Consider the following 24,471-nt stretch of genomic DNA (forward strand, 5'->3'; position numbering starts at 1 on the left):
AGAAATCCTGAACATAATGGTGCTGCATGCTGAAAATCTCCACAGACATACATTGCACTTGGCTTATTACATATTGCACATATAAAAATATTTACTAGAAACTAACTTGGAATTGACTCTACAGGTTTGTGACCGAAAATCCAAAATGAAAGTGACAGCATGAACTACAGTGTCCCTCAAAACCACATCCAAAATCTTTAGTTACCTACAGTCATTTTCTGGGTATTTTACTACCAAGCATGCCTAGTAAGAATGTGTGGAACCAAGTCAATGCTTTAACATCTACAAAGTAAAATTCACAAATGAGCAGTTCCACAAAAAACAGAAAGAGGTGTTTCACATAAATTTTTTGCCCCCAAAAAATTAATTCCTGAGGAGCATTCCAAAACAGTTCACTCTTTAACTTCAAAAACGCCTACCTTTACTGGTGAAATATGAGAATGGGAAACAAATCCATGGACATTCTCAATCTGTGACAGATTCTTCTCTGATACATGAACCAGCTCTGGACCCGTCACCTCATTGGCAATGTGTGGAGAGCTGTGTTCCTGTGGGGGTGTATCTTCGTCCTGATAGCGGTATTTCTGAAAAAAAAAAATATATAGAAAAAGATCAGGCCACCACAGAAATAAGAAAAGATTATCCAGAAAACCTAAGTCAGACAGAAATAAGTGTTCTTCTGACCTTGCTGACTTCAAGGCAATAAAATTTATAAATAAAATTTTTAATTAGCATTTTAAATTTAAAGACTGTTCCTTTCCAAAAATTTTCCAGCCCTTTTAGTCTCACCTGGGATTACTATAAAGCTACCTAAACCCCAGCAGAGTTTACTGTGCCCATAAAAAACATCTCAATATTTTCTAAGCACATTCACTTTCACACACTACTACTATATTCCCAAGTTCATAAACACTTATTAATAATTTATATGTCATATTATTAAGGGTACAGGAAAACCTTCTAAACATAATCATTTTAATCTTAGGAAAAGTTATTCCTGTTATTGAGGCATGTTTAGGATAGAAAGTATTTCCTTAGGGTTTCTTTTAAACAGAATTCCAAGCTCTACTACATACTACAGCTTAAGTCAAAAATGGACATTTTCCTGGTAGTTCTTTATGTATCATAACCCAGTAAATAACTGCAAGTAACCCACTTGTCTGTAAGCACAGGAACACACAGGAACACTACACCAAGGCAGTGTCAAACAGTGACAAACGTGACAAACAGTGCATAACTTCAAACCCTCTCAAGAATTACATGTAATTTCTATTTCAGGTTACCACAAAAATCCATCTCCTTAATCAAAAACACCTACAATATTACAAAGCTAAGATCTACAGGATAAACTACAAAAAAAACTGCTTGAAATGATCTATCAGTTATCACCTCCTATAATGCTTAATACATTCTTAACTCTACTGTAAAGTAGAAGGAGTTCAAGTGTATTTTCTCTAAAAATACTAATTAGCAGAGAAGCACAAGACCCACTTCTTCCAGCATAAGAAATAACTCTTAAGAATGAAGCAAGAGCATTATATCTTCTGTTGCCACCAGAACCCAACTCCAAACACTTCCAGACCTTCTCCTCAGCTGGATGTACCAAAGGAGAGATAGTAAAGTGCAACAGTTATGAAAAATTGTAGTGGTTATTCAAAATGTCCTGATTTTTCAAATTTTTAGCAGAGAGGCTTCATGAGATAATCAACTTAATAGCTCACTACTACCAGAAGATAAAAGTTATTTTGTTTTCCTTTTCCTGCAGCATCAAAATGCTGGATTGCTCAGCCTCAGACTGCTGCCATTTATCTTTTTTGTGAGATTGACTTGTTTTTCACTTATCAAAATAAAACCCTGAAAGGATTTGACATTAGCTCTCTAGAGTAGCCTTATTAAACATTGGAAACAGACAAGAATTATAATTTAAACAAAGTGTTGGCCAAAAATACAAGGGTACATTACCAGAGTACAAATTAGACCACATTGGTAATTAGAGAAAATAAACATTGGAGCTCCAAGAAGCAGAGAAAATGTCTTGCGGCATCAGAGAACGTAGGAATTCTGCAAGCTTAAAGCAGCCTGGTCCACTGTATTTGGCTGTACTTGTGATCCAAAATATCCCCAGCAGATCTTAAGCTTTGATTTAATTAGAAAATACAGAAAAATCATTTGAAAGTGGATTTAGTTTCCACATCATCTCAGACAAGATCCTGTAGAAGCTAGAAGTGGATCATTCCAGTTTTACTGTGGGTGTCAGGGCACACACAACAACAAACACACACACAAAAAAACCCCTGAACACAATAATTAGTCCAACAGCCACAGGTTAATTAAAACTAATTTCCCTTACAGAACAGTTAATATCTTTAGATGAAGCATGGAATCACTTTGCTTTTTTCCTGAAACCAGACATATTTCTTAGAAACAGGTACTTTATTAGAAACAAATACTTGAACATGACTGAATACAAACAGTATTTCACTAACAGATATGTTTAGATTATAGAGTGCATCAGTGTTTATAATATAATAGTGCACATGAAGTTTTAATAGATTGGTATTTCATTATTTTGATTTAAAATGAAAAAATGTGATAAAGAATTCTCCCCTAAAAGGCAGTGACAGGGCCAACAATCTTCTAAAAAAAAAAAAATTAAAAGTGAACTGCTAATTAGATTTTGATATAGTATTTGAGACTGACACTCCTATTTGACACAAAGTTCAGAAAAGACTTAGTGCTGTGGTGTGGTTGACAAGGTGGTGTTAGGTCATGGGTTGGACATGAGGATCTCAAAGGCCTTTTCCAACCCTGTTGATTCTGAGAAGTGCAGGAAAACATAATATCCACACTAAGACCTAATCTGAAAGGGACCAGAGCCCTTCACAGAAACTACTTTTGAGCAAAGTGCTTTAAGTAAAGCAAACTACTGTATCTTGTAACAGCTGACTCTCCATAGCAGTGTTCCTATTGCTTTACTACAGAGCACCACCCCGAATACAGCACCTCTTGTCTGAGCTCAAGTGAGCTGCTTGGTCAAACACCACCACTCAGCACTGCCCCTTCCCCTCCTCTCCCAGGAGCTGCCAGCCCCTGAACAAGAGCTCAGTGAGCTCTCCCAGTCACATCAGGTTAATTGTGCTGCTGCATCCAATGCCCTGTGCAAGGTGCCCTCCACAGGGCTCTAAGGACACGATTTCACAGCCCAGCTCTCTCCAAGGACAGCCAGGGTCTGAAGAAGCAGAACCCATTCACTTGCTCTCGGTCCAGCTGTACAGCTTCATCTCCCTGCCCCTTGCTGGGAGCACACAGCTGACTTCAGACAGTGAGCAAGCTCAGCAGGCTTATCCAGCAGAATGTTTTTCCCCCCTCTCCCAGCAGTAACAAATTTTCTGCAGTTCCCTGAAGTGGTTCACGACAAGCTGAGGCACACAGCAATACTGGCATAACAGGGAGAAAAGCAGGTAAAGGGTAAGGCCAACCCACTGCCAATGGCTGGGAGTGGTCATTACTGTGCTCACAAGTACCAGAATGCAATCCCACACCCAAATCCAGGCTCCAAGGAGACCCCAATTTACCAGAGCCAGCCGAGCAAGGGACACATCAAAGCAAAGAAAAAGGTGTGGCAAAGCAGCTCTGAACTTGCAGACAGTCTCAGCTGCAAACCTCCCAGCACTCAATTAGGTAGGGGCCAATTAATTTTAAGGAGCTTTATGGACTGCTTTATAATTTATAACCTTAATTTTAAATCCAAAGCAACCAAAGTTCTTTGCTTTGGATTGTCACATGCTTCTGACAGAGACCCTGCCCCAAAGGATTCTGTTCCATAATACAGGTGTGTCAAAATTAATTTAAAACATTTCTTTTCTGATGAAATATACTTAACAGGATATCTTTAGGCTAAATCATACCCTCAAAAAGTTTTGAAATATCACCAAACTCTATGGTCACTATAGTGTAAACTACTGAAAAATCCATTTACTTTAACCAGTGCTAGTTTGCATGAGAAGAAACTCAAAAATGAGCCAAATTCACCACAGTAAAATAATTTTTCAGGCCCACAACATCCTTGCTTCAAGTCCCAGGCCCAAACAAAGTTAGACAAAAATAAGAACAAAGTATCTGCAAGATACTGCAGGACAAACAAGGATTTTCTGGACATTTTACAGCACCATTTTTCAGAACAGACATCACCTGTTCACAGGAAAAGCATGGAAAAGTTTCCTAAAACTCATTCCAAGCAGTTCACTTTAGTCTTCCTAATCTCTTACCTGTATTTTAAAAAGAAGATATTTCAAACTTCCTTCTTTCTCCAGACTTTAGCCCCCTCCACCCACCAGCCATAGAACTCCCAAGTTACTGCTCACTTCCAACAACAAAAGCAACAAATCCCATGAAAACACAGTCTAACAGTCTGTCCCTGGGTAGTTTTCATTTTCACTGTACAGTTCCAACCATGGTTAGAAAGAGGTTAAGAATAAAAGAAGACTTGAATAAGTAAATCTAATCATTCGAATTTGAAAAATATACAGGAGCTCATAGGGCCAGACCCTTTCTGAGGCAGTATGAACAGACAGCGTGATGAAATCAAGAATTTTAGATCATTTGCACATTTTTCCAAGTTTAAATACTTGTCCTTTTTAAATCATGTCTTCATTTTACCAGTTAAACTAAATCTGAAAGAACCCTTCCAAAGATCATTCAAGCAACTGAAGTTATTGTGAAGCACTGTTTGACATGCAACACCTCCACTCCTGCATAAAATTACCTGGATGCAATGTCAAAAACAAACACGTAGAGAAGACTAAAAACCTACAGCTCTCACATCTCCCCAGCTTTCATAAATCTGTCACCCTTCAGCAGAAAATAACTTCCAACAACTCTCTGTTCTCAAATAAAAGCACTAAGTCTTCTCTAGTAACTAGAGCTGTGACAAAGGCATAAGGCATTTCACCCTTCTTGAACAGTTGCAGTTTGACATTGTAGCTTGCATATAACTGCTTATAACATGGTTATTTAGGTCACAGTGTTCCATCATATGTCAAAATGCACAGATAGTGTTAAACTTATTTATGTAATGCTTCATGTCATAGACACCCACAAACAATAAAACAATTGAAGATAAATATATACATTTACAAAAACTCCAGAGATATCTGTAATAAAGTTCACCTGTTCCAGAAGGCCAAGGAAAAGAGAATAAAGAAGGAACACTCTGATTGTGAATGTTCTTTTCACGTGGTCTAAAAAAGGAAAATTGAAAACACTATTTCATGTGATTACTTGTGTGAGATTGTTTCATTATGTGAAGGACTGGTACAGGTAGCCTGTATTACTGTTTCATAGTGTCACTTAAATATTTACTCAGTATTCAAAGGCTGCATCTTCTCAGAGGACAAGAGCATTTTATTTTTAGTACTATCCAGCCCTACAATTTTTATTCAAAATTTAACAAGCGCCTGGTGCAAAATCCCTCTGCACTGCCAGCAGTCACTGTTCAAACACAAATGCTTCCGTTCGCCTGGGACGGAGGCAGCAGAGAGGTGCGAGGTAGGTGGTACACGGGTATCAGGGAGCACCCACTCGGGATTCACAGCCCCCGTGCTCATTGGCGGATAACTCGAGCCTGTGCACACGCAGCCCAAGCCATGCTCAGGACGAGCGATGCCCGCTCGGGGGCTGTGCCTGCCGTGCCCCCCGCCCCAAGCCCGGCGCGCAGCCCAAGGACGCCACGGAGGCGAGCGGGGCTCGGGAGCGCGCCCGCAGCGCCCCGCGGCGGCCGCCCCCGCCCGGGCAGGGCAGCGCCGCCATGGCTCGGCCCCGCCACAACATGCCCAAAGTGCAGCCTGCGTGCTGGCCGGGTATTTTTAGTTTGCTCTTAAAGTGAACGGCAGCCCTGCTCTGCAGCTCAGAGGGTAAATTCCAGCCCCAGAGTATATGCATTCCACGGCTTTCTTCCTAAATTCATTGTTTAAGCATGAGCCTATCTTATAAATAAGGAGTGTGCAGTGCTACAAAAAAAGAAAAAGATAGCAAAAAAAAAAAACAAAAAGAAAAGGAATCTTAGTGTTCTATCAAGTAGTTTCCAAATGGCATCAATAAATAGGTACATATTTCCAACTGAAAAATGCTTCGGACACAGAAAGGATAAGCAGACTCAAAACAAGGCAAAGTCCTCCTCCTGGAAATAAAGCGTTCAACTTTAAGTTTGATAATATTTACACTATCAAAAGAGCCATAAAAATTTAGATTCCTCCCTCCCAACATCAGTGACATTGATTCGCCATCAAAAATTTGTGATACATATATGTGTATATACATGCATATATAAATGCATCACACATGCATATATGAGAGTATATATGTACACACACAACTGATCCCACCTTATAAAATTAAACCTAGTTGAAATATTTTTTGTTAAAAATAACAAACATGACTTGGAAACCCTGAATATATAAAGAAAGTTTTGGAGAGAAAGATTTCCTAATTTCTGCCTCAAAAGTAACTGCATATACATATTCCTTTAATTTTAAAGTGGCTTTCCAGTACTTAACATTCTCCTCATATCCTTGACATTGCATGTTAGTTTTACTTAAATTAAAGTTAAAGAAATGAAAAAACATTTTTGACACAACAGTGAATATATTGTTTATCATTCTGATGACTACCAAATTATATGTTTTATTCCTCTGAAACCTAAACAGTTGATGTAGTCCTAAAATGACTAAATGCCCGAGGGCACTGTTAAACCCAAACCTGCCACTAACAATTGCTTCCATCAAAATGATGTCAGGAGGCATTTCCAGCCCTGTATCTCAGTGCAAGTCTCCTGTGTATTTAATTCTCTACAGCTGAAGAAAATGAAAGCCAAGTGCAATAAACTGATTACATGATGATTAATGCTGATTAATGAAGAATGACGACATTTTACATGCGGCATTCAGTAAATTCAAAATGTTGTTCAAAGGGATCTTTAAACAGTAGGCATGATAATTCATTACTTCTGTCACCATCACTAAGAGCTCGGATAATTGAGTAAGGCATGGAACAAAACACACACTTATTTAACCAGAAATTTAAAGTACAGTTACATTAGACACAAAGGCAATCATTCATTAAATGCAGCTTACATTTCCAGGAAAGTCCTTTTATAGACCCACCTTACATCCAAACATTAAAGATATTGTGTTGTTGGTACATGCTACTTTACAGTGGCATAGCATCGGAGAAAAACAATCCAAGTTTTTTATGCTAGGAGACATTTTTTCAGACCCTGTGCACTTCAATCGATCCGTGACTGAGATTCCAGAAAAATGCTTCTGTAAGCGCTGCTTGCTGCCTGTCTTTGACATTTAATCTAGGTCCATAGTGTTCAAAAATAAGCCTTTATATAAATAGGTTGAATCCTTCAGGAAAAATGTTGCTTCACGTTAGAAACCAGATCTTACAAAAAAAGCCAAGAAAAAATCCCGTGTCCATTTTTAAAAATTTTGAGTCAGCTTTATATTTAATTACGTTAGCGCCAGCTTGAAGTGACAAGTGTCTCACGGCCCAAAGTAATACTCAGATCGTCTCAGCCAGAAGCCCGGGTTAGATCCAAGGCAGCTCCACCTGCTGCAGTGCAAGGGCTGCTATCTCCTCCATGAAAACAGAAGCAACTCCAGCAGAGCCACTGCTCAGTGTGTGCTGCTTGCTTAGGGGAGGGGCGAGATGTTGCAGCAAGGGACTCGTTACACGGCCCGATAGAGATAAATCCAACGCTTCCTGCAAGGTGCTTTCGCACTGCACCAATGAGCATGTGAAAACCCACTTTAAATCAGCCGTGGGTAATTATAAAACCAGGGACGTCGTAAGCTGAACAGCAGGGAATTTGCTGATCTGCAATTTACACTAGCTTTTTTCAAGGAAGTGTCAGCAGACCACAAAATAAATGGCTCTGGGATATTTAATCCTCATTTTCGAACATTAAAAATTCAAGGTTATTTGACACGTCAAAAAAATGGTCTTTAATTGCTGAGAAAAATTCCTAATGGTCTACCAAAAACAGAACAGAAACATATGAATACTCTACAACTTCAACACAAAATCAGAAACTGCAATTTTTCTCCATTAAGCACTATGAAATCATGAACAATCTGGACTATGCATCAATTTGATTATGAAGAGCTCTTGGTAAAGCATTTCAAAGAACTGTACATGTGAACACTTAAGAGTTCAAGAAAAAAAAGCTTTTTTTCTTAGAACTGAGGTAAATACTGTCAGAGTCTCCTTAGAATTTGTTGTTCTTTGTTGTGTGCTAACAAATCTAAGATGTAAAATTTTTAAATGGTTTGTTTGGGGTTTGTTTTTTAATCAAGCCCTATAAGATTCAAACTTTATTTACTTTTTTTGCAAGTGCAGGGTTCTCTGCAAGATTTCAATCTATTCACATATTTTAATAAATTGCATTATAGAAGTTGATGAAAATGATCCAAAACATGCTCTCTGCAATTACTCTGCTCTTGTAACATAAGCTAACTTGCCTTTGCAAAAAACTTCAATAAAATAACATTAGCCATTATTTCTATTTTTTATTGCATTAAGCAGTATTGTAAAGAACTCTCTTTAGGACATAACTGTTCATTAAGTTTACACCTGTAGCAGCCTTTTGTCATTTCTCTTTTACTTCATTTGGTTTACCGGATAAGCACCCCCGAGGTAGCAAATTTAGTGTAGTACAAAATTGCATCCACACTTCCAGCTGAGAAACGAGTAACTTCATGAATTATACTGAGACAGTCATCTTTATATAAACGTGCAGATTGATGAAACCAAAACTAGGCAAGATGTCTGGAGAAAAATGTGTAACTCAGCCCACAGTAAACCTCAAAATAAACTTCATTTGCATGAGGACCCGGTTCTTGGTAGACTCTCCAAGGATTACTGATGACAGTATTTCCATATGAATAAGCATCGTTTTCTCTCCACCATGTGCTGTGACCTACAATATTTCACCAAATAGCCTCAGACATGATTTCCCATAGTAGATCATCTTCTGTATGCAAATGCAGCAGTATGGGCAGGACCAAAGGGAACCATCTAACCCTCAACTTAATTGTCACAAAAAAGAAACAAAGAGTGTGAAGAAATCAAAAAAGCACCTTCTTTGTCTCACTAAATTAGATTATGTTTTTCTTGCAAGAATATTCAAGGGTAACCCTAAGCAGAAAGGCTGACAGAGGAACCTGAATAACCCTTTGTGTTCCTTCTGCTAGCTGGGGTTCCCAGTAAAGAGACTCCTGACTGAAGAATCAGGGCAGAGCACAACTGAGCACATACTCAAACACCACACGCGGGACATGGCACAAGGGGAAGAACACAGGCACAGAGAGCTGGCTCTTGCCAAACACAACAATGTTCCTATCCCACAAAACAACCTTTTCTGTGCACTGTGCATCCACAATCCATCTTACTTCTATGCCTCCAGTTATTGTAATAACATAATTTCTCACTGAAATAACACACAGTCGAATGCATGGCAATTTCATGATAACAAATGAAATCAAAGAGCCAAAAGCAGCTCTTGAATGTTGTAGAAATAGCTTTTTGTGATGCAGAAAATATAAGCTCTAATGTGCCATGGGCACAGAAGAATCAATAAGAGGAAAATACAGTCTACACATCCACAAAGGATTCCATCAGTAAGATACAATAAGGAAGAGAAAGCTTAAGTAACTGCAGGCAATTACATCTACATTGTTGATGAAGACCACATAAAACATCTGACTCTTTCAGCCATATATTTGCAGCTGTAGATAAATAAATTGGTTACACTACAAAATCATCTTGACTTTCATACGAAGATTAAACTTTTTATACATTTGCTCACCCACAAGCTTAAAAATACAGTGTTTAAACTTATCAACTAAAAATATATTCTTACATATTTTGCTGACCAAATCCTGAGATTTAACTGTAATGATTTCACTTGTTTAAAACAATTATTTGTGCTCAACAGCTTTTTTTTAAAAAAAGCTGTTGACATAAATCTTTTTGAAATATGAACATACAGTATGTTCTCATATAGAGAAACATATGAAACAAGATTTCCAAGTCTACTTTTGAGCTCTACAGAAACAAATTCACACTTAATTACTGCTCTGATTCAAGCTGAAGGTTGAATTAACATTTCAAAACACAAAAAATAATGTACTAACACAATGACTAAGTCATTAATTAGAAGAATATGGCCTTAACTACCTATCACTTCTCATTGCCAATTTATTAGTCTGTATTTTGTATTAGCACATAAAAGCTCCTATTGTCAGAGCTCACCATTTCCATGTTTCCTCAAAAGGGTTCTGAGTGAAAATAACTGGTTTCATCCTTACAAAAACACTACCTATAATGAATTGTCTTTATTTCACTTTTTGTTTGAATGTTTACTTGGCAATAACTCATCTTTATGTACAGCTCCCACATGCACAATAAAAATACCCACTTCATTGTGATCTTCAATTAGTGAGAAAGACTAATTTTGTTGTCTTAAAATAAGAAAGCTCCTACTTCAAAGTCCCCTTAGCACTAAGAATATTGGATAGAGAGAAACAAGAGCTATATAGCATCAAAAAATCCCCACTATGAGACTTTCATAGAAACTTAATGCTTCAGTTCAGCACTTGCCAAGTATTCTTGATGGAACACAGGTAGTACCAATTTCATTGATCCATGAATTCCACCTGTATCCTCAATACAACACAGGTTAGAAAACAGCAATCTCAGAAGCAGCAAGACCTGGAGCTTTTAATGAAATGAGTAGTGAAGGTCTAACTTGACAAATGTACCAACTGTTCAGACTGCCAAACCCAAGGGGAAAAGGCTCCATAATTCTTCAAGACAGAATATGTCCCATAAGTACCACTGCAGGCACCTGTCAAGCTGGTGAGATGCAAGCTTACGTGTCCTTTCTCCAGAAGCCTGAGCTGGTACACTTCTGGGATATGTAATACAATCCATTAAAAAAAATACACTTTATTGGAATTACTTAAAACTAATAAATCTGCATAATTATAGTCTGTAAGGTCTTCAAAGAGTGCACAGAACTCCAAAGTGAAAAAGAGCTCTGCAAAACAGCTTGGATGCTGGTTTAAGATTACCCCATACTAGCACAGAGCTCTAAGGTAATGTCTGTAATGATTTCTTACTCAAGAAGTAGTAATTTTATAAGCAATTTCTATACGGCAAATGAAATTTGAACACCAATTTGAGAACAACTGATCTCTGGTGCAAACTGCATCCATCAGCACCCAGGAAGCTCTTTGGCTCTGCAGTTCTTGCTCCCTGAAGTATCAGATGACCATCCAAGCCAATTTTGAGAGAGTAGCCAAAAAATGTACTGCTTGTTCCTGCATGCTCCTAAACTGCCAAAAATCTTTTGCACCATTCTTTTAGGCAAAGAGGTTTATAAACTCAAAACACTGTGAGCTGAAATTCCTCTTCTAAAGGGCATCTTTATCAGGTCTCCATAGTTTAGAAACATGTTTTTGTGAGCTTGGCAGGCAAACATTTGCAGGAGTTAAACCAGCAGCACTGCTGCATGTCCAGCTCAGAGCACTGATGTGTAGATGTCCTTTCTAAGAAGCTTAATGCTCTCCTGTAAAAATTTACAGAATACCCCTCTCTGTGTCTTAAGTTTCCAAAACCCTGAAGAATACCACAGCCTCATTAACTTCAGAAGGAACATGGAATGTTACTTGGGAAGGAGGAAGCTGAGTAATAGTTGCCTTTTTGTTTTTTAAGCTTGCCCTGCAATGGCATTTAAGCCCAGAACAGGTCCTATGAATAGAAACTCTTCAGTGGGTGTTTGTGATTTTTCTCCCAGTTTATTCCAAGTCTTAAATTGCTACATATAAGACAGATCTGGGACATCACTCCAATGAGGTCCTTCATAAGCCTTGATAAGTCAAGCCAAAAAACAGTCAAGACTGTTTCCCTTCCTAACTGAGTGACCATCACTATGGGCATTTGTATGAGCTTGCTTTGGGAGTTTTTCAGCCCAAAACGAAGGAGGGAAATATAACATATTGGAGAAAGAACCCAGAGGCGTTTGCATTATCATGTTCTCTATATGCAAAAATAATCAGGCTTCAAAATACGTGGTGACAGACTGAAGAGCGTTCAGAAGCAAAACTTCATGAAAAACAGACTTTCCTGACAATTACCACTGAATAGAGGTCCTACATATTCCAAGTGTGATTTCAAAGATTTTTAATCCTATCATTCATCTGTCAGTTCCTGCCTCTTAGTAATTCTAACATTACAGTTTAACTTCTGCCAAACTGACTGGAGGAATAGAGGTCTCTGAGGATATCAATCATGTGCAAGTTTCTCACAAGTAGGTAGCAAGCATAGAATAAACACCAAAAAATTCCCACCACAGGAAGGGGAAACAAATGAGAGGGTAAGGCTACCTAAGCAACAACAAGCAGAATTTATAAAATGAGAAAGGGATTAAGAATATCAAAGGGGGGGAAATCTAGCAAAATGCTATATAGGAGCTTTTATTAAAACAGAAGCATACCTTGGCAAAAAGTTACAAGTAGTCATATTTTCTAAGGCAGGCATGAAGCCATTGCATGTTTTGGTATAAAAATGCCCTGAGTGAACTACCTGCCTTTTCTTCTGATGTTTTGAAAGTATTTTAGCCCTACTGGAATATGCTTTACATCTTTAGTTTTCACACAAGAAGTTCCTGAGAATGAAACAGGCCACAGAACTGGCTAGTATGACTACTATGAATGCCAAAACTCAATGTTACCTTCTCCTTCTCCAGAGTCAGGAGAACATCTTCAATACATACTAGGAAATGACTGAAAATAAATAGCTCCTTTTGCAATACTTGAAGTTTGATCCAATAAAGGCATTGTACATGCAGCAGATAGGTGTCTATCTGGCCTTCTCTTAAATTCACCAGAGAAAATTATTTCATTATATTAGCAACATCTCAATGAGAAAAAAAAACCCAACATTACTGTATTTTGAATAGGCTGTACTATGATTAGAATAGAACTCAATCAGAAAATTTGTAAAATCAGAATGTACTACATTGCTTCAAACATATTTAACGTGTCCAGAAACAGTCCATGGTAGGTTGAGCCTAGATGAGAGGTAAGCATCTAACCAGCCACTCACTTCCTCCCAGAGGGATGAGGGAGAGAATCAGAAAACCAAAATCAAGAGGAGCAACCTCATAGGTCAAGATAAATAAGTGAAAGGGAAAATTATTTAAAAAACACCAAAACCAACAATCCACACATACAAGTAATGCAAGCCAAATCACTAACCACCAGCAGATCAATGGCCATCCTCAGCAAGAGCCACTTCCTACTAAATTATTGCTGAGCAAGATAGTAAAGTGTATGGAGTATCTTTTCAGTCAGTTTGGGTCAGAGGCTCCAGCTGTATCCCCTCACAACCTCCAGCCCGCCCCCAGCCTACTTGCCAGGGCAGCAGAGTGAGAATGTAAGAGGCCCTGACACGGTGTGAGTGCTATTCAGCAACAGCTAAAACACTGGCGTGTTCATCAGCAGTTTGTCACAACCCAGAACACAGCACCATATGGACTGCTGAGAGGAAAATTAACTCCATCCCAGCCTGACCTGAAAAGTCCTTTAGTGTTAAAAACTATGAGATCTTTGCATTGAAAAAACATTACTAAAATCATTCAGAGTAAAAGTATGTGAATAATCTAAAGCTGCCTTTGTTGGTTGGTTCCATCTGTCCATACAGGAGAAAAAACAGTATTCATATATAGCCCTAAATGGTTCCATGGAATTCTCAAAAAGACTTCTAGTGAACAACAGACACTGAAATCAAAAAGATAAAACTGCTAAAGTATAAAAGCCCCCAAGAAAGACCCAAAAGCTTTAGAGCCTTGTCTCATCCCTTCCCTATACGTTCAATAAAGATTTCATCCAGTCTGGATGTGGATGGATGATGGATGGACTCTAATCTCAAGTGGTAATTATCAGCCAAGCAAAATTATATTCCCAAGGCTATACTCAGAGGGAAAGATTAAATCCAGCAGGGTTTGATTAGCTGGAACTGCTCTCCACAGTGTCAAGATCAGGCTGGAGCAAGGATGTAATTTCACTCTGGATTGTTCCCTGAAGCACCCAGGCTGACTAGGCTAAGCATACCCTCCAAAACAGGGTTTTCCTTATGCACCTAGTGGGCTTTAGTAGAAAACTAGTTTGACTAAGACTGTTGTGCAGGAACTGTTAGAGGGGAGTGTGATGGGAGGAAAGTGGGACGACACCTTTGAGGTTTATTCCAGTATGGATAACATATGAAGATCCTTCAGTTATTGTAGAACTGCTCAGAATCTGACTCACCCCATCCTATCTTTTTGAAAGAGCCCTTTCAGGAGAAGCAGTTTTCAGTAGTGGAACACCTTCTAAATGGTCCGTGAAAAGTAGCCACAAAAATTAGATCTGCTGCTGAATAATTCACAAAGAATTAATAAAGCATCTGTGCCTCTCCTGAAAAAATAAGGGCAGACTGGTAAAAAACAAGTGAAAATGAGTGAGAGAAAATACATTAATAATACACGTCTTTTATCTGGTGAAGCCTCAAACTACTCCAGATTCATCTCAATTGCTGTTCATGCTTGCTTAACACCACATCAAGAAGAGACTGCAATTTGACATATTTGGTGCTACATCAAAGCAGCCGAGAAGAAAAGAGATGAGGCTAACAACCTCTCATAGCCAGGAGATGAAGTGCTTGCACAATACCAATGACAGTGGGGGTTTTTCCCCACCTGCAGACAGAGAGAACGTGTTTCCAGGGACAAACACAACTCAGTCCTTCAGTCCTGCGGTTTTAAAAACAGTGAAAACTGATCACACCTCAATTATAAAATAATCTGCTGAGATCAGGATGGAATCTCAACAGCAGTGCTGTTCTGTGGATGCTCAAATACCTGCCATACATTTCTGAATACACAGAGGACTGTCACTGGGTTCTATAACGATTGTTTTCAAAAAGACTTTTTCATACAAAGAAGTTGGTACAATGCTTAAAGCAGAAATGCCAATAGTTTATTTCTTACCTCATTCTAATGAATTTAAACATTTCAAAACCAGAGATGATACCTTCCTTTAAATGGGAAAAGATTCATAATGCTACTTTTTGACTCCAATGGATAAAAGCATTTGCTAGCCTACAGTTTTAATTCACTGCAACTTTCCCCACCTTAAAATGCAAATCCTCTCATGGGCAAGGACTACAATTGCCATCTCTGTCCAAGCCAGGGTAGGGGTGCTGGTGATTTACACTTTGTTATTAACTGAGAGCAGGTAAGGAAGGCTGTTATTGCCTGCACTGACTCTTCTGCCACTTCCTAGGAAACTAAAAGGGAAAGGGGAGAGCTGAGGGGAAGCCATAAGCACTTCAGGGTAGCACTGACACTGCTAGTAAGTTAGTATCACTTCTCTCCAGTTTTTAAAAAGTGTTCTTCAAAGTATTTCTGCTGCTTTTAGCAGATTCATTCTCCTATGTAGTGCTCACTAATATGGTCACCAATGCAGTAACAGTTTAAGAACTTGCAAGTAAGGAGGAAATACCTTAATTAACAAGCTGAAAAACAGAGGTGGGGGATGAAAGTTATACCTTTAAAAACTGAAACCACAAATTACAACTGAATCACCACGACAGAACAGCTTAAGCAAGAAATGTGGGGTCTGTTACTTGATCTGAACTTGAGCTCCACAAAGGAATCTCAAACCACATTTTCTTACAGCAGGCTGAATTATCTAAAAGCTCATTAACATAAAATACTTATTCTTCCAGTGAAAATTACTGTCAAATTAGAGCCAAACTTTGGTAAGAATTCAAGCAATGATGCGTTAAAGACTTTATTATTACCAAGTGCCATTTCTCTGACCACAAGCAAACTTTCAAAATATTGATCCTGGACTCAATGCTACTTATCGACCTCAGAGCTCCTGCATATTACTACAGGTTTCTAAACCACAGCATTTCAGCAGGAATCTAGGGCAACAGTCCTGGCAGGCACCAGTCCTTAAAAAACACCAGCAGCTGGTGGCAAACTAATTGCACAACTGTTCAAAACAGAGTATTTCTTCTGAGGATGTTTTAGCAAGATGCTATAGAAAATAAAAACCTACTTCAGCTTTGAAATTACTTCAGGTAGGACCCAAATACCTGAGTGAATGTGACAGTATGTTGTAGCTAATGTAGGTCATTCTCCATTTCTTCCTCCCCTCTGTTGCCTTTAAAACACCTAGAAAATAGAACCTCAACTAAAGTCATAGAGGAGTTTTAAACCACCAAGTGGAACAAAACTACTAGCTCAGACAAGAAGAAAAAGAAAACCAGAAAGTATTACTTTCCTGTATAATTTTGAGAGAATCATAAATCCTGCCTATTGGAAACATTTCTTATCATCTCATCTGATAAAAGCCACAAAAATAAAAAAATTACAAGGAATAACATCAAGGATAAAGATACTCAGTGGCTTCTATTTGAGAAGCTTAACTGACAAAGCTCTTCATCTTATAAAAAGCAAGCAGCTGAGTTGGGAATATGACATTCAATCTTTGAAAAGATGAATGGCATAGAAAAGGCATATAAAAAGCAACTACTAACTATTTAGGACAACACAGGCATTAGCAGACAATTAAATTACCCAGCAGATGTTTGAAAGCAAAGCAAAGAAAGTACTGCAGAACTCATTCCCAAAAATATCAAATCAAAAAGGAACAGAGCAAATCAACAAATGTGGGTCTAATAATGTGCAATTACTATCTCAGGAGTGGGATAGCAGCTGAGGTGGGCACTTGCTCTTCATTTACAATCATCACATAGAATCACTAGGGCTGCAAAAGACCTCAAAATTCATCAGGTCCAACCATTAGCCAGGCTCTACCACGTTCACCACTAAACCAAATCCCCCAGTGCAGCACCCACGAGCCTTTTGAATGCTTCCAGGAATGGGGATTTCACCACTTCCCTGGGCTCTCTATTCCAATGCTCAACTGTCCTTTCAGTGAAGAATTTTTTCCTAATATCTAACCTAAGCTTCATCTTAAGATGAATTACCAGTCATAGCTGGAAAGGATTCACAAAGCTTACCCACAAGTCCAACTCCATTTTTAAGGAGTACCCATACTCTGAAGAATTCAATTTGCATCACCTACTACCAGAGCATCAGAGATCCAGATCAACTCCAGGCTTCCCCTGGGCATCTCAACTATTGGCTAAAGAAGGGCTGATAGAACAACAAACAGAAAGGGGAAAGGCAAAGGAATGAAAATTACAAAAAGCTTAAGGCACTTGTGCACTGCAGTGCTGGGCAGTGTCCAAGAAAGCCATACAACACAGAATGCAGGCAAGAAAGTTTTCACATTCCCTGTATGTTTATTTGATGCTGTAAGGGAAGAGAGTTGAAGTCACTTTCATACCACTTCAATTGCTGAGGACACACAGTTTAAATTAAGAAAGGAAAAGATACAAACAATACTTGCCAGAGTTTTTAAAAGCCCTTTAAGACATTTCATTAAAAAAAAGGCGAGATCACCAAAATAAAAATGGTTTAGTGACACCCATTCTCATATTACAGAAAATCATTAACTAGGCTAATGAAGGCTGGGATAATCCAATTTTAATGAAAATTACCACATGCATATATTTGTATGAGGGATGTGGATGAATATTAACTATATAAATGGATTTTCAAAATAATATAGGAATACAGAAAAAATATGTAGTATCAACAAGATTTTACAGCTTCATGATCAGCAACTCAACAAATTCACATCAGCTCTAACCTTTAGTGAACACTTCATTTCTTTCTACCGTTCAAAAGAACACCCTCACATACTTCAAATGTCAGAGGCTTAAGGAAGCTTTGCGAATTTTGGGAAGCAGATCCCACATTGTCCCGGTTTTTAACCTGAGCAAAACACACTGAACACAGCAGAGGGCAGCAGTTCTCCACTGCCAGTAGACAGAATTTCCCTGCTTGCAAAAGCAGCCTTTAAAGGTAGGAATGCAAACCACTAAAGATGAGAGTATATTCCTGCTTCCAAAATCCTCCTTTCACAGAAACACACTTCAATCTCTACAAAGACAAAAAAGAAATCACTAGGACGTGCAAGCATCAGATCCGAGCTAAAAACAAAACCAGAGAAGAAACAAGTTGATTCTATCAGAAAGGCTTTCATTTCCTTCATTACAGTCACAATCTGGTACCCAAATTGTTTCAATGTGCTGCTTATAAATTGCAGAACACTTGTGAGCCGATGCACAGAACCGAAGTTTTATTTGAATCGCTGAATGAACAGATGAGGAAACATTTTAATTAGCGGTAGAAAAAGTAAAGGTTTTCAGATTGCCAGTTAGCAGTCACAGAGTTGAAACAATCCTATTTTGAAATTAACTTTCCTGTTTAGAGTTACCAGATATGTACTTCTAAAATCCCTGTGACAGCAGAGATACATTACAATATGCTACAAATGGTGCTTAAAGGATTTGAGATTACTGAAAATCCTTATTTTTGGATCTAACCCAATCTGATGCTTTTCATTCAAAATGCAAAGTGAGACAGATTTTTCTGCTAGGGCTCTCACACAACCTAAACACATAATAAACAACTTAATATGATCTTTAAAATCATCTAGCTACATCATAATGAGCTTGTGTTATCTACATTATTACTATAAAAGTCTTTTATTAACTAATTACTTTAGCAGCAAGGATCTTTTTGATTTCCAGCTTTAATTTATTTTTGGCTTAATTCTTATTGTTCCCATTTCAGCATCATCTCATGTGAAAAGTCACTATCATCTTTTGAGTTTGGAAATATATTCCCCAAGCCATCAAGACTAACTCTTCCAGCTTGTTTTTCCTTGCCCTTCCTTCCCAGACACCACTTCCCTCACTGCTCTAATAGTACTTCCAGCTGTGTGTGTGCAATTTGCAGTGGCCCTTATATAACACACAATAAAACAGAACTTTTCCATCTCCTCAGAATACCCTGATGGGCTCCAAAGAGTATTTCAATCACTCAAAATAAGATCAGGAACAGAGTTATAAAGACCATGCGGCTTCTAGCCCAACTGCATACTTCTTTCCAGTCACCTGAATTATAGTTCCTGGCCTAAAACCAGCTGTGTACATAGATCCTGTTAGCAAGTTAGGAAATAAAGAAATACATCCATTTCTCATCACACAAGTGACATTTATTTCCAGGAAATTTCTACAAACAGATTTTAAGATGCATTTATTAATAACAGATCACTAAGTTCAATATTAAGTTAAATACTAAGTTAGATCACCAAATTAACTAAGTGTTCCCTTGGCATTTCCTTAACCTGAAGAAATATGAAACCCAGCAGGTAAGAAAGATTTCATGTAATAAAATAGTCCTCCTTTTGCCTTCTTGAGTAACTGCTATTATAGAATTTAATTACAAATAGCAGCAGAAAGGTGATTTGCTTGGAAATTCTTTTTAAAATGAACTGCCACACCATCATCACTCCAGACTGCAGAACTATGACAGAAATCTCTTTTTCACTTTGAGTCTGGAGTTGTTTTCAGGAGAACTACACCTGAATTAACTAAAGCTAAAGCAACCAAATCAAAGCAGTAGATTTTTCAGACTCAGTCACGTGGTAAATACTTGCATTTTACCACATAGGGATGGCTTGGGTTTTGTTGTTTTATTTTTTTTCCAGAGAGAAAAACAGCAGACTGAAGAATCAGAAAGAAGTCTCCTTCTAGGTAAAATGTTTACAAAAACATACAGGAATATACTACAAGTCAAATGTGTACAGTTTTGAATTATTACATATTTTCAAAGAAATAATGAGCATACAAAGTGAAAGACCATCTTTTAATTACAGGAGAAAAATGGGCCAAGTTCATCATTATAACACTCTATCTACAGAGTGTTATCATAGATAATGTCCAAGAATCTTGCCAGAATGCAAGAAGTGACTGTTTCATTCTGGACTCTTCACTACCACATTTGGCCAACCCACCACCCCAGCAGCTGCAAAGCCCAAGTCAGAAGAGCCTTTGAGTGTGCTTAAGAGAAAAGCTCTGGAGCTTGAGACACAAGATGTGCAAGTGGGGTGTCACCTGCACAATGTGCAAAGCTCTCCTCAGCAGAGGTGTCGTCACCAGGTAATAAAAGGCACACCAAATTCATGTGACTAAATGCAACTATCACACAATTTTTCCAACAGGCAAGAAAGAACAGCCAGAGGAATGAGAATTCTCTGCAGTGGTTCGTTATCTCAATGGCACATTTGAGAGAACTGTTGAATGAAGGCTGCCACATGCAGCCCTGCCAAGACAGGAGCAAAAATGTCCTCAATAAATCTTATTTGTGGCACAAGTAAACTCACTGTTAGAGCACAAAGACTGAAAGAAGGAAGTAATTATTGTTCTAATGTTTTCACAGCATGGAGGGTAGGGAATCATTCTTCCAGGCAGTATGGGTTTGTCACTAAAATGCCCTAAGGCCTGTCCATTCTTTGTTGAGCATTTAGATGAATTCAGAAAATGCTGATGATTCCTGCCCACACTGACCTTTAAGACAGCAGCTCTCAGTTATTCTTTAAGTAGCATTAGAATTTCATTAAAGAATGTCCTTCCCTCCTCCAAACCAAGATATGGCAGTATATGGTCTTCAAAGAAACCTATCTTAAAAACACACAAACCTAACAAAGTTGAATATTCCTTAAAACAGTGATAGTCTCCACCTGAATATGTTTTGAAAGTTTTACTTTTTTTGGTCTGGTAAATACCAGTCTTAGGAATGAGATTCAAGTAATGTTATTCCCACTTATGAAAGTATGAGTAATACCCCCTGACAAAACATCAGACTATGATTAAGCCTCAAATAAAATGTAAAAACACCCCTTATGTTATCAAAGCCCTGGTGCAAGGCACTGCATTGACAAAACAAGTGATCAAGCACAGTGCTGGCCAGTCAATCTGACTAGCAGCATACCAGATAACCAGCCAGTGAGCTCAGCCATCCTGAAATCTCACTTCAAATAAGAGAGGAAGCCTTTTGGGGGTTTTGCCATCAAGAAATCTAAATAGCTGTCTACTGAAGGAATCGTGTTGGAGACCATATGCCCAACTACGAACAACCCTACGTTTATTCACCCACTGTTTTCTCCCACAATTTTCATTACAACAGGAAACTATGCCAAAGTTGTTCACTCAAAGGGTCCAGTTCCATGAGCAGCAGCCAAACTGAGCAAACAGTTTGATTCTGCTGCAGAGAGATCACTGCTCTTCTCACCTTCTCCTTCTGAAGTGTTGACCTGTTCAGTCTTCCCATCCTACCTGCCTTTTCACAGGCTTCTGAATCTTTAACTGCTAACAATTCTCCATCCCAGCAGCTATCTTTCAATAGGTCTAGTGCTTGTTTGACTTTTCCATGAGCTGTTTGCACTCAGTAGCCAGCAGAAAAGCATCCAGAGTTCTACTAGGTCCCTAGCAGGTGAGCAGTGAACAAAAAAGGGTAGAAGCATTCTCAGCAGCACTGAGTTTCACAGCCACTCTTGAAGCCATGGATAGAATTCTTCTCCCAAAGAAAACAAGGTCAGCAAAGCAAAAGAGATCAGGAATGAATGCTTCACCATTCTGCTGCCATAATACCTGGAAAATTACTCAGATTATGATCATCAGCTCCTCTGAAATAAATCCACACAGTTCCAGGCAGGCAAATGGAGTTATAAAAATGCTTTGAAGGGGTTTTATTTGTAGGATCGATTTCACAAGTTATTCTCCCTTTTTACTACTGTATTCAGCATCTCCAGTCTAAACATATTCCACATCATGTTCTCAGAGTCAGTCCAACTCCCTGGTGCAATAACCAAACAGAACCCATTTGTCACTTATTTCTAGTATTAATTAGCAGCTTTTTCATTTAAAGCAGAAGGAGAAAGAAGTACAAACACACACAATAACACAAAAGCTTCATGTAAAATTCATCAGCTTCATATAAACATCTCGGGTGCCTGGTATCCAGTTTCTTGGAGCAAACAAACTCCAACAAATACCAACATCACTGATGCCAGCATGAATATCTACACAATCCTATTAATTCTGGGTTATCAATTAAACAATCCTTGCAGCCATTTAGAGAGAGCTTTTATACCTTTGTTTTATGTTTATTTTGATGAGACTAGGTAATCCACATAAGGGAGAGCCAAAGAATACTACAGAACAAGTGCCTCTGGCTCAGGAAGTTCTTGAGTCATAAAATGCTGTTGGCTGGGAGAATACCAAATAACATGTTAAACAGAAAGAGAACTCTGAAATACGGAGAACTCCCTTAGAAACTTCTACTAATGATTTGCCTTAAGTTAGTCTTAAGTTCTCATACTTTGTCACACAGCTTTTCAGATTTTGCATATCAGGCCCCGTCATCATTTCCTCCATCATCACTCTCTGCCACCTGCATCACTCTTGGTTGTCATCAGTAATCACTTTGAAACATATTCATCTTCAAAACTCTGAGAAACCACTTTCAGTTACATCCACAGAATCTAAACCATAGTATTTCTTAATTTGTTTAGTTACAACCTCTAGAATTAAGCACCAGCTATCTGATGTTGCACTGGGCTTCTTTATTTGCCCTATAGAGACAAGCAGCATGACCCTCTGCCTAAGTTCATTCTGTACATTAAAATTTCAAGCTTTTTAAAGGGCTGCCCACAACATACAGGCAGTTGGGACATGGTTTCTCCTGGCATGACCACAAGGTCAGTAATCTCAGCATGTATTCCTCACTGACTTTGTCAAATACCCTTTAAACCCAATATGGCAAACGTTCCTCACACACTTGATCTCCTGTTCCACATCAAAGTTGGCCAATCTTTTAGATTGCAGACAACTATCCTAGATTTTAACGCTTCCCAACTGTCTCGTAGGCAGCTGTTTCATTGGCATGGCATTATACATCAAGCTTACATGCAAGAGCAATATCATACCATCTGCAGATGCTGCCAACTTTAGAGTTGCACCATTTTTTCACTTCCCAAAGCTTTTATGACTGATTCTGCACCATTTTCTTCAACACTGTAACCAGATGATGCAGCAAAGTCAAAGGATTTACTACTAGTATTATTCACATAGCTCACCAGATAACTATGATTAATCCAATCAAATATGTTTGGAAAGCAATTTGCTTTTTCGTGAGGACTAACATAATGGAATGTTGGCAAAATGAAGTCCTTGGCCAAAACCCATTATGACACATCATTCACATGTGCCAGCTTGGAAGAGCTGTTGCATACTATTAAGTACTGAAAGTATTTCTTAAGCTTTCAGTGTATAAATTGCCCATGTAACTCATTTACATCTCATCTACAGTTTTAAATTCAAAATTCTGTATTTCGTTCCTCCCTTAGAAAACAAATTCCTTTGGGCCCACCAAGTAATTTTGCCCTCAAGTTTATACATAAAAGCTTAGCTTTTCACTGTTTCTGTTTTCACATAATTGTCTCTCACAGTTTATGCCCTACCAACATTGAAGCTTTCAGGTTTTATGCACACAGTATGTAATACAGAAGGCTAAAACTTGCATTGCAACCTCTAATTACGTTTCTTCAAACACTAGTTAGACCTGGAGTACAGGATCAAGTACAGTGGAAAACCACCAAGATGGTCACTTGGCTGAAGCACAGTGAAGAAAGGTTCAGGGAACTGGGCTGGTTCACCCAGAGAAAGGCACTGGGCTGAAAACTGCCTTCTCATGTCTAAGAAGAGACAGTAAGAAAATCAAACTGGGCACTTGTGCACAGCAGAGGAGGGACTACTTTAACTGAGACAGGCTGAAAGGACTTACAAAACCAAACCAAAGCCCTAAGTGACCTGGTCTAAGTTGATGCTGCCCCTTCTTTAAGCAGATGGTCAGCCAAGATCACTCTCAGTGCAAATTCAATTATGCATCATTTATTTAAGCTGAGGCAAATTCCAAAACCTGACTGTAACAACAGTGAGACTGAACTACAGTGAAAGGCACAGCCAAGTGAGGAAAGCTGCAGGAATCACATCAACTCAGTGTCCCTTTCCCCACTTCAGCCATGCTGGCTGTAACTGTGCTCCTGTGGTCAAGCACCTGGCAGCCACATCATGAGCTCACACCCAGAATTTATGAGGTCTCCTAGCTAAGTTATACAACTTAGGAAAAAACCCTTTCTCCATCAGTAACAGGTTGATGCATTATGCATTTCTTCTCTCCTGAAATACTGGAGTTTGGCTACTGTCAGAAATGAGGACTGCACCACACTGGTACTGCTCTGGAGCAGTCGAAGCAGGATGCTTCTTAGTATTTTGAAATAAAAATGGCACAATTGTTTTTTTACACTTGTCAGGCTAGATACATTATTTAAAGCTATTCTAGATCACTGTCATTTTAAATTCAACTGCTTTATTGGAAGT

General features: G+C 38.6%; 1 protein-coding gene across 10 annotated transcripts in view; it reads right to left on the reverse strand.

Moving 5' to 3' along the window:
* Positions 1-24,471, reverse strand: part of DLG1 (discs large MAGUK scaffold protein 1) — a 145,707-nt gene that overhangs the window by 92,754 nt on the left and 28,482 nt on the right. For all 10 annotated transcript variants that reach the window (XM_063408668.1, XM_063408660.1, XM_063408664.1 and 7 more), the window contains exon 4: positions 420-584. In XM_063408668.1, the coding sequence (XP_063264738.1) occupies positions 420-584 (165 nt within the window). The remainder of the gene's footprint in view (positions 1-419; positions 585-24,471) is intronic.

Source organism: Prinia subflava, chromosome 11, assembly GCF_021018805.1.
Source record: "Prinia subflava isolate CZ2003 ecotype Zambia chromosome 11, Cam_Psub_1.2, whole genome shotgun sequence".
Taxonomy (NCBI): Eukaryota; Metazoa; Chordata; class Aves; order Passeriformes; family Cisticolidae; genus Prinia; species Prinia subflava.